Below are 20727 nucleotides of genomic sequence, written 5' to 3' on the forward strand. Positions count from 1 at the left end.
AGACCTCATGGTTCCTATTCTTGCACTCTGTGGCTTAAGTTGGGGGTAATCACACAGAAGAGAAAAATTTCTAAACCAAGACCCAGTTGGCCCAAAACACCATTTGGCCCAATTCCATGATGGACATGCTTTTGGCCTACATTCCAATAAGTAAAGGTATTGTGTGCTAAGTTTAGCACCAGACTGAGGGCAAGAAAAGTTCATCAAGCCTTCAGGGAGGCCATCTTTGATTCTGTTCCATGTACCAGTTCCCTCAAAATCCTGGAGCTCTTGCTGATCAGGTTTCTAGACCATTCCCTGTGTGTGATCCCCACCCTGGTGTAGCAGATGGGTGACTCGGGGTACCTTGGAGATCATTGTGCCCTGCTCATGATTTCACATTGCAAACCCGTTTGGGAACTAACTAACGTTGTTGTCTCATGTCCCGCTCTTCAATGACTCCCCTCCCTGCCCTGGGCAGTGGCTCAAGCAGGTGTCCCTGCTTTCTGCTTCTGTTTCTGGAGGAGGGAAACTGAGGCTCAGAGAGGTGAAATCGTGTGCAGAGTGTGAAGGACAGGCCTCTGGTCGGGCTGTCTGGTACCAACTGTGATCTCTTCTTAAGAACCCCTGTAGCCGTTCAGAGAGAAATGGCCTCCCTTGTTCTTTCCCTGGTGCTGGGACATGTTAAACACGGACGTCATCCTTCATGCCAGCGTCTTCCATGAGTGCCAGCTCAGAGCTCCGTTGTCTTCACTGTAGGTGGAGGCAGAGGGATGCAGCCGAGCCTCAGCAGTCCTTGGCTGTTAGACACGTGACACCCTCAGAAATTCCAGTAGCCTCTCTTCCACCCTTCATGTTGCCTGCCTGTCTCCCTCCCTCCCCTCCACCCCATCCCTGTGTGTGTGTGTGTGTGTGTGTGTTATGCCTGCCCCCAGAACCTCTGGTCTTGGGTGTTTGATGTGGCCTTCTCCTAACATGCCCGCTGCTCTGCTCTCTGGGATTCCACCATCTTTCTATCCTCTCACAGACTTTATGGCTCCTGGCCCCTCTCTTTCCTCTGGCCCACCTTGTCCAGGTCATTGAGAATCTGAAAGAAAGTCACCTCCTCAATCTGAGTGATCCTCTCTGGACTCTACACAGCGACACTGAGCACTGGGCAGGTCTAGGATCCCCTTTCCAATCTGTGTAGCTTCCTCGGGGATTTGGCCCATCAGCTCTTCTGAGCCTCCTGACTCCTGCTCACACCACACCACACCATACCACACCACACCACACACCACACCACACCACACCATACCACACCACACACCACACCACACCACACCACACCACACCACACCACACACCACACCACACCACACACCACACCACACCATACCACACCACACCACACACCACACCACACCACACCACACCACACCTTAGTGAAGTGAAGCTTCTCTGGCCTAAGTGCTGCTCTAGAGAGAAGGGGGGATGGGGCTGCTGCCTCTGAGCCTGGGTCGGAGACATTCTGTGGACCCAGTGTCTCCAAAGGAGGAAAAAAATCTCTAGGTGCTTCCATTACCCAGGTGCAGTGAGAGTCCAGAGGGGACAGGGTGGCAGCCTGCTTTGCAGAGCCATAGTTTCCCCACACCCTGGTCAAAGCATCTGGAGTCCATTACCAGCCCTGGTCCCCTGATCCTGACAATGACTAGCTCGGCCCCTAGCCATGTGGCAGCTTTGAAACGTTTATTGCTCAGCATCCTTTACTGCCCTCAGACATTTGTCATGGCGACTGGTTATGTTGTAAGAAGGCAGTTTTCTTTCCCAGTGTTACAGGTTTATTTATTTCATGTGTGTGTGTGTGTGTGTGTGCGCGCGCGCGTGCGCGCGTGTGCAACACAAGTGTGCTGTGACCACAGAGACCAGAAGAGGATGTCAGATCCTCTGGAGTTGAAATGAAGGCTCTTGTGAGCTCCTGACGTGGGTGATGGGAACTGAACCTGGATCCTCTGAAAGAGTCACAAGGAAGAGTCTTAGCTGAGTCCTCTCTCCAACCCTGGAGTAAGATGTTTCAGTGTCTTATTTTATTTAAGGAAATTATAAAAGTAAATATGCAATTTTACAGCATGTATAGTGTTTGAGGTGTTCTCTAGGGCTGAGTGGTGCACTATCCCTATAACTGTAGAAAACAACCCTACACAAAAAGCAGCTGGTTTTGCGTGGTCCTGGGATGCTGACCGATGGACGGCAGCTTCCTTATAAAACAGTAATGTGAAAGGCCGAGGGTATCTGCCATACCTCCCTTCTAGCTGCCTTGTGCTGTCCGCCAGCTCTAATGCCTAACCAGGAAGGCAGAGAAGCACACCTCTAAATAAGGGGACTTCTAAAGGAAAGGGGCGCTCTCTAGGAAGAGCTAAATGGCTGTCATCCCAAGTTGTTTCCCGCAACTGACTGCCCAGGGCCCTGTCTGAGGCGTATCAAGTTATATGCAGCTATAGTAGAGTGCCATACAGAAGACATGCAACACGGGCTACATGTTTAATTAAAACAGTCATGTTACAAAGTAAAAACAGCTGAAATTAATTTTAGTAGTGTAAACCCAGTATATCCAAAGTATAGTATCAGCATGTAATCAATATAAAATTTACTGAAAGTTTTTCATCCTTTTTCATATTAATTCTTCTAAATTGGGATTCTTACCTGAGACAAAGCACAGTTTCAAGGCTAACAGGTAGGAATGGCCTGCGGCTGCTGCACTGGGCCACACATTACACAGATCTTGTTTCTGTCCCTCAGCTAGTGAGTGGTCTGCATCGTAGTTTGACCCTCTGCTCTTTCCAGGAGCCGAGTGGTGTCTCCAGTCATAGACGTGATTGACTGGAAGACACTTCAGTACTCTCCAGTCAAGGAGCCGCAGCGAGGGGTGCTGGACTGGAAGTTGGATTTCCGATGGGAGCCCCTGGGGGAGCAGGAGCAGAAGGGCCGCCCATCCCCCATCAGCCCTATCAGGTGAGCCCTGCCACAGCCTGCCCTTCCCTGAGCTCCACACGGGACAGCAAGCCATGTCACCTGAGTCCCAGTTTCCTGATGACAGTGCCTAGCACACGGGGTGGGTATGGAAACCAAATAAGCCGATGTGTAAAAAGCATTCAGCCAGCTGCAGTGCTTCCATCATCGTGATATCAATGAAGTCCAGTGAAGAGAGCCAGGGAAGCTGTCTTGCAGAAGATTCTGTCCAGGGTAAGAATGAGGAAGAAGCTGAGCTGACCTTGACCCCAGATAACACAACTCCTTGGTCTCAGGTTCCTGCTCAGTGAGAAGGAAGACTTAGCTGGCCGAACACTGTGACACCATAATTCTCAAAATAGATAACAGCTTTGAAAGTTGCTACTCCCGTGTTTGGTTTCTGAACAATTATTTAAGTAGGTTTTTTAATTAGAAATTTTCTGCCGGATAACAAGCCATTTCAAATTTAGTGTGTAAAACAACAGCTATTCTCCAAGCTCACAGACTATATGGGTCATGAGTTCTGGAATGGCTCAGCCAGGCTGACCGTCTCTACTTCACTGTGCCAGGATACATACAGATTAAATTCCCAACATCATGACGACGGAAATCCAGGGTAGCCAGCTCCTAAAACCACCTATTTCCCTGATACGCTAAGCTGGATGGCTGGTCCACATCCACAGTCCACAACTGATAACCACAAAACCCAAAGCCCTCTGAAAACCTCGTTTATTGTCATAATGCAGTGGGCAGCAGATGTGTACCTGAGGGACATGGTGCCTGAGCCCACTCTGAGTAGTTACATGCTGACTGAAGAAGTTTCTGTGCACCCCACTAAAGGATGTAGTGACCAAAGCTGACAGGCAGTATGTCATGGAGGTCCCTTTCTAAAATCCAAAAATTCTGAATTAAAACAGTCACCAGGAGTCAGGTGTTGGTGCACACCTGATATCAAGAGTTTAAGGCCAGTCTGTGCTGCACAGTGAGACCTTGTCTCAAAAAACAAAACAGAAAAGACAAACAAGCAACAACAACAAAGAAAAACAGCAGCACTATGAATTTCAGAGAGGAATAGTGAACTCAGATCTGTTCAGCTTTGTATTTCAAACACGGCAAGTATGATGCCTCGACAGTATGTAACTCTTTATTTCAATCCCCACAAACCACAACTGTGAACTGTTTTGTTTGTTTGTTTGTTTCGTTTTTTTGTTGTTTTGTGGATGGTTGTTTTATCCCAGTTAGAGGTGAGGAAATCAAATGGAGAGAGGTAACATATCTTGGGTCCTCTGGAAGAGCAGCAAGCACTCGTAACTGTTGAAACATCTCTCCAGCTCCCAGTTCTCTTGATAAAATTCTTGGATTCCGGTCTTGTGGATCAAAATGTTGAGCTCCCCCAGAGCCTGGAGTTGGCAGGCTCCCTGGCTGGCCCTGCCTCTGGGAAGCCCCACCCAGCCTGTTTCTGAGTTTGGGGTTGCACTGTAGTCTCTCACGTGACTTCTCTGTGCAGGAGCCCTGTGGTACCCGGAGAGGTGGTGGCCGTGGACAGACATTACTTCCAAAACACCGGAGCTTATGATCCTCTCATGTCACTACAGGGTAGTGAAAATCTTGAGATGTCCTTCAAGGTAGGTTCTATGTCAACAGTGAACATGGTGGTATCTCTGGAGTCATGTATGTATGTATGTATGTATGTATGTATGTATGTATGTATGTAGTCTGCTCAGAGGCAGACATTAGAAAGGGCAGATGTTGGGAATAAACTTGTGGGTAAATTATATAAAGTCATTGCAACAAGATAAGTCAAGCCTCCCGTCTCCTCCCAGGCCATGTCTCTGGTGAGCTACCTTGACTTTACTCTCAGCCTCCTCTGTGAACTTGACTTTCAAGATCCTCATCAGGAGAAGATGTACTATCAGTCATTCACATCTCAGTGAAGGCAATCCAGAGCTTCTGGCACGTTCTCCGTTCGTGGTACCCTTAGCATCTAGGGGATCTTTTACAGCCAGATGTGAAACCATTCTTGGCACTGAGTAGTTCCATCCAAACAATGGGTATTCTCTTGGTTTAGGACCTGCTGGCCTTAGCTGGCCTCTCCATCCTGGGAACCATGTGAGCAGCCACCACCCACACTTTCTCTTCCACACAGGTTCTAGCATTGTACTTGCCTTTCGGTCACACCCACTGCCCCAAACCCAACCCAGCAAAGTTGTCTACCATCTAACACGGGCAGACCAATCTAATGCGGATGTGGGAATTACATCAAGCTTGTAGTTGGCACAATGTCCAAGTTTGCTATTTCTCTAAAAAAAAATGGAAGATGCCTGCAGTGCTGTCTGAGTCCTCTGAGGTATCTTGGGGAGTAGGGTTTGAGAACCCCATGCCCAGCGTGTTTTTAGTTCTTGAACCACAGCCTGTTGTAGCACTATTCAATTGTAATTTCTGTCACCAGGTATAGAATGAAGGGTTCTTGACAGTGAGCAGTGGGGACCTGGGAGAAGCTTCTGGAAGGAGTGAAGAAGGCTAAGGGAGCTGTGCTTTCATCTCTAGTGTCTTTGCAGGAGACATCACAGTGTTTTAGAAATTCCCTAGCCACTGCCGACATATTTTCCCTGGGAAAACATCCTCTGTTGTGTGTGTGCGGAGCTGACCCTGCGTTTCTTTGTGTGCTAACTCTGCACATGTTTCCAGGCGGCATGTTCAGGAAGGTGCATGGGTGTCAGCCATCACCCCTCAATTCCACCCTGGGACAACTGCCCTCTGTCCCTCCCCCTTGCTGCCCTGCTGCCCACACTCTTGGATGGAGGAACTGCAATCTGGGGATCTGAACTGGTCATTCTGGCTTCCGACTTCCTGGTTTTCTGCCAGCTGCTCACAGACAGGGAAGTAGAAGAAAGAGCCATTCACCTTCTCCTTCTGTGACAGGCCTGGCTTTGTGGTGGCTCCGTTGAAATCCTTCCCTGCTCTCGAGTGGGACACATCTACCAAAGCCAAGATGCCAGCTCCAGGACTGACCCTGAGGTCATTCTGAGGAACAAGGTCCGAATTGCTGAGACCTGGCTGGGGTCCTTCAAAGAAACCTTCTACAGGCACATCCCAGAGGCCTTTGCCCAGAGCAAGGTAAGGATGGGCTACTAGGGGTCTTTGACCAACATAAGGTCGCCAGGTTAAGGTCGGCCAAGAAGAACCCTCTCCCTTCTTTCTGGTTTGAGCTTGCTTGAGTTGGCCCTCTGGAGTGACCTTTCTACCTGGTGGGGCTGTCCTCTGTCTCTCTCATCACCTCCCTGGAGTACCACAGTTGACCTTGGCCTGGAATTCCCAGACTGCTATGGTATTCTGTGAATGGGAGGCAACCTTTCCCCACAAGGCCAGAGGGGAGGTGGGTCCAGATAGGGGATGAGTCACATCTCTGAGCGTTCTTTCATCCTGAGTGGCGATCAAGGGTTAAGGAATATCCAAGACAAAGAACAGATCTGAGTATAAAAATAAATATGAAGACTCAAAAAAGCCAGAGAAAAGTTGAAATTTTAAATGGGTAGTTAAATGTCCCCCAGTTCACTATTGGTCGGTCAGTTCCTGTGCAGTGACACACGCGTGATAATGAGCCACAGGCTGCCATTACACTCTCTGCACTTCAAGTAGGGTCCCAAAAGAGTAGCACAGTTGGGAAACTGTTCCTGCAAGTCCCTCAGCAGCCCACTGCTGGATAGCATAGACAAAGGCAAGGTCCTTAGAGAGACACACCCATGCCCACTACATGCAGGGAAGTCAGACAAGAGTGAGGCGTGCAGGAGCCCCAGTACTCCCTTTTCTTGAAGTCCTCAGGATTTTGTTTTTCTTTATCCAGACCCACCTGCTTCCTACAGCAGGCTGACCTACAGACAAGTCTCAGAACTCATTGTCTATCTGTTTGTCTCTTTAATGGGAGATGACAATCAAAATTTCAGTTCAATTCCAAGGCCTGGGTAGCTAGAGTTCTCTCTGGGCCACCCTCAGTGACTCCAAGCATCACCCAAAGCAGCATCTGCTCTCTTTGCACACAGGAGCGACCCCACGACTGTAGCTTCTGGTTGGGTTTGTATTGGAGATGGAAGGGAAGTTCTCACCAGGACTCCACTGAATCCTAAATCTGACATCCCAGAAGTACTCCTCAGAAAAGGCAGTACTTCAACTATGGCTGCATGGGGTCACTCAGACACCAGAGGAGGGCTTGGAGGAAGATGCTGAGGCCTCTGAGGGTTGAGCTAAAGAGTTTAGGCTTTACCCACTTGACAGTGGGGAGTAGGTACCCTTCTACAGAGTTCTATAAGGTACCGCAGAGCTGCTGCAGTTTTGATCCCTGGGCTGTCTTTAGGCTGGAGCATCACTGGTGTGTTTGTTTTTGTTTGTTTGTTTTTGTTTTTGTTTTTTCCTTTCATGTAATAGATGTCTATTACTAAATTTTCTCTTCGCTTTCAGAGGACACTTGTTTAATATCAATACAGACTTCATTTATAAAGAATCCATTAAAAAGAGTTAAATATATCCAGGCTTCTGATGTACCTAGCCAACCTTCCACTAGACAGGCTCATTAGAACCCAGCATGCCGGATGAGGCCAGCCTAATACAGCATGTATTTACAGCCTGCTTGGCCCCACTATGTCTTACTAAAAACCAGGACCACCAAGGCAGAACACTGACATGATCATCAGCCCCTCTCTTTTTTATTTCCCCTTTCCCATTCCCTCCTTCCTCCTTTCCCACACCCCTCTCTCCATATTTGATTATTTCAACCCCTCCTCAAAGCTTCTCTCTCCCAGGAAATTTGTACTCACCTTCTAGATGGGTTTCTTCATATCTTACCAACACAGCCTAAATCATTAGACTAGTGTTGAGGGCCGGTGTCCACCCTCCTACAGCTGTTTATAAAGGGAGAGGCCAGTGTAGCCTGAATGAACGGTTCATCGATGGAGAAAGCGGACACTCAGGGAGGAAGAAAAACCAGCCTGCCTTTCCTCAGCCTCCACCCTTGCAATTTCCCAACTTACTTCGCCTCCACTACCCCGGGCCAGCTCATGGTACATCCCAGGTACAGAGCCCATCATTTCTTCACATTCCAGAGAAAAGACTTTAAGGCATAGACACCATGGTCTTCGTAGGCTGAAGATTTGGGGGTCTGTGAGAAGAGGTATACTGCTTCCAATCTCTCTGGTTCCATGCCTCTCTCTAGAGAGGTTACTGACTCCGTACCTTCTAAACCTCTCTCAGCATCCGAGCTTTCCTCCTGTTGCAATCCTGTCCTGATCCTTCTGCCTCTTCACATCTACCTCTATTCTTCCCCTACTTTGTGGGTTTTGGGGGAAATACGCTTTCCTGTCTTCACTCCCCATGTCCTTCTCCAACGGCAGGTTGCGAAGCCAGACTGCACAGAACGCCTGAAGCTGCAAAGGAGGCTGGGTTGTCGGACGTTCCACTGGTTTCTGGCCAATGTCTACCCTGAGCTGTATCCATCTGAGCACAGACCCAGGTTCTCTGGAAAGGCAAGGCATGGCCCAGGGGAGGTGGGAAAGAAAGGAGAGAGAGGGTCACTTGCCAAGACAAGAATGTTCGTCCCTTACACTGGGCAACCAGGCTCAGCAGGGTTTCAGAGGCCTTTGGACTCCCCATCTCTGCCTCCCTGCCAGCCAGGGGAAAGCAGCAGTGTTACCCTGTAATCCATGCCAGATCCCTTCACCAAAATGTGTGTGGCCTGACTCCGCCTGAAGGCTTGTGTCTTAAGATAACTAATTTGGGCTTGACCCAGTTCACTGTGACTGAACCACACACTTTGGGATAAGGTCTAAAGAGGACAGAGGGTTAGAATCTGCTCCATGGCATCTTCACAGTGGAGGTCAGATTCACATCTTTGTGGATGTTCACTTTCAGCTCCACAACACTGGACTTGGCTTCTGTGCAGACTGCCAAGCAGAAGGGGACATCCTGGGCTGCCCCATGACATTGGCCCCTTGCAGTAACAACCGGCAGCAACAGGTGGGTGATGATGCTTCGCTGGGAGTGGGTGCAGTTTCCTAGGGTACTCTTCAATTCCCTTCAGAGTAGCTCCTCTCTGTGGTCCCATGTCCATGACAGGCTGTGGTCTCCCACTGTGATGACTTGTCACAGGTCTGCCCACATCATCCTCACTTTAGATCCGGACCAGCATCAAAGAACAGAGCATCTCAGTTATAAGGAAGGACGAGGCTACTTAGCCAGCCCTTGAATCTGGCAGAGGAAGAAACTGTCATAGAACCACCAACCCAGGAATGTCCACCTTAGATCCTCCAGGCTTGAGGAAGGGTCCAAGGGTCTGAGTAGAAAAGAGTTAATGGAGTCGGGAGAAGGGTCTAGAGTCACATGGACTCTTTGGCCATTAGGAAGGTCACTGTGATCCTTGGAGTATGTCTTATTTGCTTCAATTTTTCATCATAGGAAAAACTGAGCAAGGTAACAGAAAGCTGTCCATCCTGGCTGAGAGGTCATGGGTCCACTTCTTTTCAGAACCTGAATAACTCCTCAGTGTAGACTGGCCCCAGATCTGATTCAGACTGTCATGGGGGGGGGGGGGGGTCCTTTGAATTGAGCTGTCGTACTTCAAAGTTACCTAATGAAAGCAAACAACAGTTAAGTGAGACCCAGAGAGCCCGAGGAGAAGGGGGAAGCATCTCCATGGGAAGTTTGGGGTCCAGCCTTGCAGTGCCAGCCTAGAGAGGTGGGGACAGGCTCAGGGCCTGGACAGAACATAGGGAAGGAGCTGGCTCAGGATTCACTTGGTCTCTTCCATCTGTGAACCTCACCATTCTTTCCTAAAATACCAGTGGGCATTCACACCAGATACATCAGTGAGCTTTCACATCCCTAGGCTCTAAATACCTGACAGAAACAAGGGAGGAAAGGTTTTGTTGCTGTTGTTGTGGTTTTGTTGGTGGTGGTGTATTTTTTTTAGCTCATGGTCTCAGGAGAATTTCAGTTTACCGTGAGAAGGGCATGGCCCTGGAAGTGACTTGGTCCATGGTGGCAGAAGTATGAGACATTTGGTAGCTTGCTCACATGGTGCAGACTAAAGAGCAGAGAAAGCAAGCCAGGTGCACATATCCCTCAGAGGCTTGCCTCTAGTGATCTGCTTCCAGCAGTCAGGTCCCACCTCCTAAGGGCCCCCCCCCCTCCCCCCCCCCAGCCTTCAAAACAGGGCCATAAGCTGGGGCATGTGAAGCATTAGCCCATGGAGGATGCTTCATGTTTAACCCATAGCACTAGACACAAGAGATGAGCACATAAAGAGCCAAGTGTGGAAGTCACATATTAGGGTGACAGCTGTTACCATCTCGACCGCCATCCAGAGCTAGGTTTGAATCAAGTTCCCACTGGCTGGCTGTGAGATCTTAGCAGGCTTTTTATCATCTGAGTCTCGGTTTCTTTGTGTGCTATGGGCTTCCTTTAGACAAAGAGAATATTTGTTCTGTGTATTTTTTTTTTTTTATTAGTGAGGTCTTCTGGAGCCTGCAATATTAGAAAGTCAATAAGCTGACTCTCTCGCCAAGGGGGGCAGGGAGGGGACGACTAGATATGTGCTGGATAAAAAGAACATAAAATGCCCCTTTCCATGCACAGATCATTGAGTTTGCAAGAAAGAAAGGAAATAAATATCCAAGAACTAAAACTCAAGTGGCAAATGAAAACAGAGCCATTTGTGTGAGCTGGGTTTCCTTGAGAGGTGACAGGGTCCAGTGGCCACCTCCCTCTGGAGCTCAGCAGCGTGGCTGCAGGCAGGGAGAAGCAAGGAGGGCCCGGCTTCAGTTCACGAGAGATGAGGTTTGGACTGAGACTTTGTATTACCCGGCTTTGACCATTATAGGGTAGCCCGTGCTTGCAAAGCTGTGCTAAAACTATCTCCCCATGACCACAAGTGCTGTGGGATGTTCTGTTTGGCAAATGTGTTGCTGATTAGTCAATAAATAAAACACTGATTGGCCATTGGCTAGGCAGGAAGTGTAGGCGGGACAAGGAGGAGAATAAAGCTGGGAAGTGGAAGGCTGAGTCAGAGAGACACTGCCAGCCGCCAGGATGACAAGCAGCATATGAAGATGCCGGTAAGCCACGAGCCATGTGGCAAGGTATAGATTAATGGAAATGGATTAATTTAAGCTGTAAGAACAGTTAGCAAGAAGCCTGCCACGGCCATACAGTTTGTAAGCAATATAAGTCTCTGTGTTTGCTTGGTTGGGTCTGAGTGGCTGTGGGACTGGCAGGTGAGAGAGATTTGTCCTGACTGTGGGCCAGGCAGGAAAACTCTAGCAACACACAAGGAAACAAGAAGGAAGTCATTTGTCACTACAGATGGGATTTTGAGTAGGAAAAAATTTACTCTCCCTTGAGAGTCGCCCACAAGCCTCTGAGATGTGCTTAGGGTTCAAATTTATGCTAACTGTGCTGTTTGGGAATTGTCAAGTACGGAAGACCACTATATTTAATTTGCAAATTAGCAGGGCCTAATGCAAATTGAAGATGTGATGTCTCTAATTCGGCAGTTATTATGAATTTCAAGACAGTGGCAGCAATGCTTAAAGTGAATAGATTGAACCAAGAGCATGAAACCGTTCTGAACACAGGGCTCACATGACTGAGCAGGCTGCACATCCATGATGCCCTTGCTGTCTCAGAGCCCACAGTTAACATAAAAATCAGTTCGGACTGCATCCGGCAAGAACAAACAGAAGATAGCTTTGCCAAAACATGCCATCCAATTGGTAAGCCTCACAGTTAAAGCCCCTGTGTAAAGGTCCACACAGTTCAGCTCTCTAAAATCCTGGAGGCAATGGGGACCATGACCAAGAGTCCGCAGACACCACAGACAGCAGGGAAATTAGCGACAGCGAAGATGTCTCTAGAAGGAAATCAACCTGGGCCTCAGGGATCCCTCACATGCCCTTCCAGCAGTGCGCACTTAGTACTTGCAGCCTTTTAAAACAGCCTTATCTGCATACAGACAATAGCAGGTATGCCACAGATGCATGCCAGGATGTGGAAACAGGACCGTGAGAAAGCCCAAGGTGCTGGGACTTCAGAACCCAGGAAGGGTCTTGCTGGCTGCCCCTGTGGAATCTGAAGAATGCAGCTCTGCTGTGTGTTCCTTTGTCTCCTCTGGAGAGGGTGTCTTTGGGACTATGCTAACTGCCACCCCCTCTACCCCAGAACCTGCAGCACACCAGCAGGAAGGAGATTCTCTTTGGCAGCCCACAGCGGTTGTGCTTCGACATCAGAGGAGAACAGGTGATTCTGCAGAACTGCACAGAGGAAGGCCCTACCATCCATCAACAGCACTGGGAACTCCAGGAGGTAATTAATCCATTCCGGAAATGCTGATCACAAGGAACTTCCAGGCAGCTGACCTTGTTAGCGTGGCAGCCTGGGTTCTTCCAGGACATCAGGTACTCTCCATGACAGTTCTTCTGTTGTTAAGCTTAATGGCTTGACACTGGGATCTCTGGTGGAAGTAAAATCAACCCAGCCTATGGAGGTGTCCTAATTTGTCACTACACCTTGACAGGTCATTAGCTTGGACCACAGGTAGGATGGTGTGTTATGCCCAGATCACAGGGACCCCCAAAAGACCACCATGGAGACCGAATCCCGCATGTAAAAGCAAAGAGCCTTTATTTTAAGCTCCGGAGCTTGGTCCCTCTGTCTGTCTGACACAGGGGTGAGAGCAGAGAGCCCTGAACTCAGGTGGGGCAGAGTTTTTATCATAGCAGAGTTTGTGGTGAGGGGATTTCCAGGGACCAGGACCCTGATTGGCTGACAACTGTCTAGGGGTATCTGTAAAACAAAAAATAGGTGTGTGCTAGACTCAAAGACATCTGGGCTACCTTACCTAATGGTTGGAATGTTTGGGATGCCAGGTACTTCCTCACCCCTGGGTAGGTCCCTGGGTGGTATCAGCTTAATGCTTTTCCTGGATCTGGGTGTTGCCTGCCAGTAAGCCTGTCACAGAAGCTGTGTCTGGGCCTCTAAGCCTGTCATGGCTGCTATGTGGTCAAGCTATTTTGGGGCCCCTTCACAGGTGGAGCATGTTACAAAACAATTGGATCACAGGTGGGATGGTGGAGCATGTTACAGAAGCAATCACTGGTGGTGTAGATTGAGGAGTGATGCAAAGCAAAATTTAAAAGAAGTAGATATTGATATATAAATATGTAGCTGTTGGGGCTGGAGAGATGGCTTAGTCAATTCCTAGCACCCACTTGGAGGCAAGCAAACTCCAGTTCAAGCAGATCCAACACCCTCTTCTGGCCTCTGCTGGCACTTCATGCTAATGGTGCACAGATTAACACTCAGACATCCATACACATAAAATAAAAATCAATCAATATTTTTAAAGTTAAAAATATAAATATGTGGCTGTCATTTTCTTCATTATAATGAATGTTCCATTGTGAACATTTCGTCATTTCTGTATATTTCCTGTAAGGAAGTTCTAGAACCTTCCCAGAGGACACACACCAACAGAGAGAAAATAGGGGGACTTAAGTACTTAGGGTGAATGAGCTAGCCCCAGGTACAAAATTGGGAAAGGACCAGTACTGCAGCATGACTGTGGACTTGACCATGAGACAATGCAACAGAACAATCAGGAGATGGTTCCAGAACCTCAGTTCTGCTATGAGTCCCTCTTATTCTGTTCTGGTGAGGGTCTCTTTGGCCACCATCCCTCAGTCTCAGCACCAACATCACTGTAACTGGAGTTTTCTCCAGTCCCACTCAGACTTGCAGCCACTCAGACTCAAATAAACACACAGACACTTATATTATTTAAACTTTTTAGCCTAATGGCTCAGGCTTCTTGCTAGCTAGATCCTACATCTTAAATTAACCCATTTCTATAAATCTATACCTTGCCACGTGCCTCGTGGCTTACTGGTATTTTACATGTTGCTACTCCTTCAGCTTTTTACTTCCCAGACTCCTCCTCTCTCTTTGTCCCGCCTATACTTCCTGCCTGGCTACTGGCCAATTAGCACTTTATTTATTAACCAATCAGAGCATACAGAACATCCCACAACAGGTCACCATATCTGCAATATGTGTCCATACAGTTTCCTCCATTTGCATCCTTCCTGAGCTGATTCAGTGTACCACTAAGAAATAGATAGACTCATTTACAGTTTTTCTTCTCTTCAAATTCTGATTGGGAGTAAAGAGGGTAAAATTAGTAGAACTCTGTACAGGTGACTCATAGAGCAGAGAAGAGGAAAATCTCATCATGGAAAATTTAAGCTGAATTTTCAACAAGCAACCAAAACCAAAAGATCAGTAAGACACACATGGCCTATTTCCAGGCATTAAGAAATGAGATGTGAGCCGGGTAGTGGTGGCCCATGCCTTTATTCCCAAAACTGGGGAGGCAGAGACAGGTGGATCTCTGTGAGTTTGAGGCCAGCCTGGTCTACAGAGTGAGTTTCAGGATAGCCAAGGCTACACAAAGAAACCTTGTCTTGAAAAAATTAAAGGAAAAGAAATGAAATGAGACTGGAACTTTAGTCCAGTGATCTAAAGCAATTGCCCATTGAATGTAAGGCCCTGGGGCCAGTGTCCAGATGCGTAAGGAGGAATATCTATGAAAGGTATCGTTCAGCCAGAAAAAGAATGAGACACTATTTTGATTTATAATATAAAAGCATTGAAGGCAATCTGAACATCTATCTATAGCTAAATGGAAAACATGGACATACAACTATCCTAAAGCTTTTCACTTAGAATTACTTACTTTCTAGAATTAATTCTACGTCATGAAATATTACTTAGCCTTAAAGTAGAAGGAAGTCCTGTCATTGGTACAAAAGTGACCCCTGAGGCCATTAAACTAGGTTAAATAACACACACACATAAACATATCCCAAAACTGTATCATCTCACTTAATGCATTTTATGTAAAGCAGTTAAAGCCATAGATGCAAAGTGGTTACTAGTGGCTGGGGAAAAAAGAAAGGGGAATTATTGTTTAATGAGTAGAGAGTATCTTTTTTACAATAAAAAAGTTATGGAAAACTAATATATTCAACTTTTCTAAACTTTATAGTTGAAAATGCTTTAAAAGTGCCACATTTTGGTGTGTTTTTACCACAGTAAAAAGAAAAAAAAAAGGAAATGACTTACTAGTTTTTACTACAACATGAATAAATCTGAAAAACATGCAAAATGAAAGAGGCTAGTTATAAAGGGACCATACTACACAATTCTATTTATATGAAATGTTTAGAATACTGAGTGCATGACCACAGAAAGGAGAGTAGTGATTCTGGGTGGCCAGAAGAAGGGAGGAAGAGCAAATGACTGCTAATGGGTAGTGATGTCTTTGGGAAGTGATGGAAATGTTCTGGAATATACTAAAGACAACCAGTTTGTGTATTGAAGCAGTATGTATTTTGGAATGTCTCAATAATGAGCAGGAATTTATAACATTATGGCTAAAGATGTTTAATTTTGTAAAGAAATCGGATTTTTCTTGTAAGGGGATGTTATGGTCAGTATTGAAACTGGTGGAGTCCAGTCATACCTTTCATAGGGCTGATCTGATTAGATCTTCAGGATAGCCTCTCAGTCTTACTCTCTACTGCATCCTAGTGGTCACAATTTCAAATTGCAGGATTAGCAGAGGGTGGCACTAATGAAACCCTTCTGAAAGCAGAGATTCCTGAATGCAGTGATAATAGTGATTCTGACAATACATCACAAAGAGTGAACACACCCTATCCAGGGTTACCTGACTAGAACTTTCCAAGAAATGACATCAGCAATACAAATAATTGGGTTTATGACTCCTTAGGGTTGAATGACATCCAAATTTTAGGGTAATTTAAATTATATTTTCTATTAACTAAAAATCCAACCATTCTTTCCAGGCTAATTCCTATCACCTCTGTGAGTCTTTTAGTGCTCAGCAGAAATCTTAAAAATGTCCTCCTTTGCTGACTTTGTCAGGAATTGGCTCCTTCTTTCTCTTTTCAGGATGGAATGATCATCCACATTCTTTCTGGGAAATGCATGGACGCTGGGGTTGAACCAGACAATATGGATCTGCACTTGAGTCAATGTGATGGTAGAAGCAGCCAGCTGTGGCGATTTGACCAGGTCCACCCTGTGGATGAACGATGAGTAACAGTAATGAAGAGCAAGACAAACACTGAGCATCACCTTTCTGCTCCTGTGTGTCCCGAGCCAGTCCCCTGCGCCTGGGCTTCTGGTGTAGGAGAGAAGAAAGTGCCATAAAAGAAAGCATAGAAAATCTCTCCATGTACCTTATGGCATTGATTGTTGGCTGTTATTTAGAAAGAAAAGCAATGGCTTCATTGTCTTCATCACCAGACATAATTGTCATGAAGTAATGCAGAGTCTTTTCTTTCCCTACTGAGCATTAACACTTGCTTTTATCCCTGACTGGGGAAAGAGGCATAGGCATTGTCTGACAGCACTTTCAGGAGACATCAAATGCAATAGATAAAGTTCTTCAATCTCACTCAGCACTTACTCGGATGCTGTATGTGTCCAGTCATGAAAGTTAGAGCACAGTGTATTTAATGGCCTGGCAGTCCCAACATTTTGATTAGGCTTGCTAGAATATGTTTTGTATTCATTCATTGAACCCTAGCTCAACAGGAAGCAGAAGGGAATGGGGTGGGGATGGGAAGAAGAAGGAGGAAGAGAGATTTGTCCCCACTCTTCAGCTCAGGTTGGCCCACAGAAGAGTCAAACGGACCTAGGTAAGATGTTTTCATCTTCAGGCTAGTTCTCTTGAAACTCTCTACCTCCATTCACCTGCTCTAGCCTTCTCTGGCTTAGTTACCCACAAGCAGATTTCCTCTCAATGTAGCCCTTCTTCAGTCACTAGTTCTGGAAGGATCAACACATCTGCGCATTCTCATGAACAAAGATATCAGGGTAGATAAACTCTCGTAATGCCCTACTAGGAGAGCTGTGCTGGCTTGACAAGATATAACAACGTTTGAAAAGGGGCAACCCTCTCTTGAGGGGAATGCCAGCATCAGAGCCCAAATCCTTACAAAGCAAAATAGATTTGGTTATTAAATGTTTCTAATGCTTACCAGGGCCATCTATGAACCCACAAAGATTGTCAGGGGCCCCCTAAATTTGGCTTCCGGTTAAACGCTCACAGTTGAGGGAAATCCGCCTCAAGCAGAGCAGAACTAAGGCACAGCCACAAGGGCTGCTGAGTGAGTTAGGATGTGGTTGAGGAAAAAACAAAAAAAACATTCTTGCTCATTTCTCTCTGGATGGAATTAGCTCTCTATATGGTAAACTTAGAAACTTTGCATTAAAGATGCCTTTGATCTTTGGGCTATTGTTTTAAATAAGAACTGGGGAATAAGTTTGTGTTCCTAAAACATCCGACATAATATGTACTCCTTCTCCAACTTCCATGTCAATGCCCACTGTGTTTCTCCCGCCTTAGAATCGCTCTAGACTAACGCTATCCAATATGATGACCACAAACCCAGTGTGGCCATTTTGATGGAAATTCACTACAATTCAGGAAATTTTCAAACTGTTCCTTGATTATACTGGCTACATTTCAAGAGTTCAGTAGTCACCTGTGGCTAATGGCTACCGAACCTGATAACACAGTTCTGAAATATCCCACCGACACAAACAGTATTACTGAATAGCACTAGCTAGACCCATTCCTGTGTAGGGAAGAGATTTTAGCCGCCATCTTCTTACTTCAGATCTGTCTGTATTTAAAACAAATTCTTCTAACATGTTGAGGCAGGGACGGATCTTAAAATTTTCAAATGACCACCTTGTAAAGGGCAGTAATGATTGAAGAACAAACATTTTTAAAGATCTCTATTCTGAAATGAACTCTGTTATTAGCATTGTGAGTATTTGAAGCTGTTGGGATAAATTAATATAGTTAAACAAAAGACTAGATTTTGTTGTGTGAGTTGTACTTCATGGTGATTAACAAAAGGACCCAGATGGCTTATTGGTTAATTGTTCTAACAAAAAAGAATGTGGTATTTCTTGCTTCTTTTACTATCCCCATGATTCATTATTTTATTACAGGAATGGTTGTCAACTCAGTCCCTGGCTGGTACTTACAGAACCTTAATTTAAACAAAGCAGACATGTGGTGATATATTGTGTCCCCCAATATATTGTGCACCCTAATAAAGCTTATCTGAAGATCAGAGGAAAAAGCCAGCCACTATAGTAAACATAGAAGTCAGGCAATGGCAGCACACACCTTTAATCCTAGCATTCAGGAGGCAGAGATCCATTCTGGTCTTTGTGAGTTCAAGGCCACACTGGGAACAGAGCCAGGCGTGGTGGCACATGCCTTTAATCCAAGCACTAACCATAGAGGTCTGGAGGTCTGTACAGACAGACAGACAGGAAGTGATGTAGCTGGGCAGAGAGAAGTGAGACGGCGGGACAGAAACGCATATAGGCGTGGGTATACAGGAAGTAGGTCTCTTTGGAAGCTGAGGAGTTAGTGAGGTGAGGTTGGCTGTGGCTTGGCCTGTTCCTCTGATCTCTCAGTTCTTCACCCCAATATCTGGCTCCAGGCTTTTTTTTTTATTTTATTAATAAGACCATTTAGCAATTCATCTGACACAGACACGTCTACTTGTTTCTGAAAAACAACCTTCTTACTGTGTAACTAGTGTTTGGATTCTTATCAGTGGTCCAGTTAGAAGGAGAAACTTGGCAGTCGAGGGATCTAATTCCCGAGTTTGATTTTGCTTGTCTGTCTGAATTTCATGACTTTTTTTTTAAAAAAGGGGTGGTGTTGTGATTTGTCTCTCAAGCCCACCACCATTATGAAGGATCCCACTGGAGTGGATGGAGAGACACCCAGTCCAGCAGACTGCAGTCTCTCCTCTGTGAGACAACAGTGAAAACAGATGTTGTCACAGAAGGGGCCTGATGTGTTTCCTCTTTTGCCTCAATGTCATCAATCCCACAGCAAAGTCAGATCCATAAGGATATTGCTGCTGACCAGGACTCGGCATTTTTTAAGGAGCCACACTCACCTCGAAGGAACTCCATTTTCAACTGATATGCCATGAGAAAGCTAGTTAGACACTAAATGACCCACCAGTTCCAGACAAAAGAAATGCAAACAGGTTGCTGTTGGAGGGGCCCTGAAAGAATAAACACACTGTTTCCATAATAAGAAGAGCTGGGCAAACAAGGAAACCAGCTGGCTCAGGGGTTAAGAGCATATACTGCACCCACATTGAGCAGCTCACAACCACCTCTAATCCAACCCTAAGGAATCTAACACCCTCTTCTGGTCTCTGGGTATCTGTATATACCCATCCCGGACATGCAAGCATAACATAATTAAAAATAAAATAAAACACATTTTTAAAAACATCTTTTAATAGATCATCAGGAGTAAGTAGGTACGCACAAAGCAGACAGGTCAGTGTCACTGCAGCTCACATTTAGAAAAGGCTCTTAGCTTTTCAGCAAAGTGTGACCTTAATGAGAGGTCAGCCAGAAGGTACTGCTGCCTACAGCTCCCTCAGGCACAGGCCATTAGCATGGTAGGTGTCATGTAAAGCTACATTTGATCCAGAAGAACCTGCGCAGCTGTTTTGAAAGTCTTAGGAGGCAGCCAGCCAGGAGCACCATCCATCCTGCAGTCCTCTCCAGCTCTGGCCTTGTGACCACCACGTGACTATTGGGAGTGCTGACTGGTCGTTCCCAACACAGGATTCCCGCCTTTCTCCAGCTAATTGGCCTGGGGAACACCTGGTCCATGCTGGGCTAATCAACACATTCCCTGTGACTTCTGCTAGTAAGAAATTAGTCTCTATATGAGACCTGAGAGACAAGGTGGAAACTTGTGACCCTAGAGTTTCTGGATGGTCCCTAGGACAGAGAACTAGAGAGAGGCCATTGGGATGGGAATTTTCAGAGTAAGGGGCTGATCCTCTCTGTAGAGTTATTTGCTGTATTTCCATTAGGTCTAATTTCACCCCAGACCTCCTGACTTATATAGAGAGGATGGTGACAGCCAAGACTGAGTCACAACATGGAGGCAAGACAGCAGGTGGGCAGACAGGGTTAACACCAGTGAGACTGAGTATTTTGAGCAAGCAGGACCACAAAGTATGTGACAGAGGGACAGGGGATAATTAATACAGGTTCCTTCCACATACTATTAAATGCTGCCAATTGGGATAAAGCACTTCGGTAAACCAATACCATAACTTTATGTTAGACTAGACTGTGGACAAGGTGGGGCTGGAAACTTCTCTGTACCAGAGCAGATAGCAGTAACGTGTCTTGCAGGGTCGTGGTCTCTCATAAATACTCAGCTGTGCACTGCTGTGCAGAAAAGGCCATGGATGAAAAGAAACAAGTGACCAGGGTTGTTTTGTGTAAACAGCTGGTTGGTCAGACTTATCTGACCCGTGCAGTTTGCTGTCTCCTGAACTAGGGTATTTAACCCAGATGCAGAAGATGATGGATTATGTATATTTAAAAAAATGAAATCAAGAAATGTTACCAAAGAAACCATGAATGGAGTTGGGTATGGTGGCTCATGACTGTAATTCAGGGTTTGAGAGGCCAAGCCAGCTTGAACTACAGAGTGAAATCCTGTCTTAAAAACACCAGAGGAGGAGAAGGAAGAAAGAGAGAAAGGGAGGAGGAAGGAAGGAAGGAAGGGAGGGAGGGAGGGAGGGAAGAAAGACTGAAAGAAGAAAGGAAGGAAGG

General features: G+C 46.2%; 1 protein-coding gene across 1 annotated transcript in view; it reads left to right on the forward strand.

Annotated features, from left to right (window-relative positions):
- Galnt15 (polypeptide N-acetylgalactosaminyltransferase 15) overlaps positions 1-18550 on the forward strand; it is a 39263-nt gene extending 20713 nt beyond the window's left edge. The window contains exons 4-10 of the mRNA XM_052733877.1: positions 2803-2970; positions 4475-4592; positions 5890-6084; positions 8352-8483; positions 8869-8973; positions 12172-12315; positions 15985-18550. Coding sequence (XP_052589837.1) covers positions 2803-2970; positions 4475-4592; positions 5890-6084; positions 8352-8483; positions 8869-8973; positions 12172-12315; positions 15985-16131 — 1009 coding nt within the window. The 3' untranslated portion in view covers positions 16132-18550. The remainder of the gene's footprint in view (positions 1-2802; positions 2971-4474; positions 4593-5889; positions 6085-8351; positions 8484-8868; positions 8974-12171; positions 12316-15984) is intronic.
- The last annotated feature ends 2177 nt before the right edge of the window (positions 18551-20727 follow it).

Source organism: Peromyscus californicus, unplaced genomic scaffold (assembly GCF_007827085.1).
Source record: "Peromyscus californicus insignis strain IS unplaced genomic scaffold, ASM782708v3 Scaffold_12__1_contigs__length_115047231, whole genome shotgun sequence".
Taxonomy (NCBI): domain Eukaryota; kingdom Metazoa; phylum Chordata; class Mammalia; order Rodentia; family Cricetidae; genus Peromyscus; species Peromyscus californicus.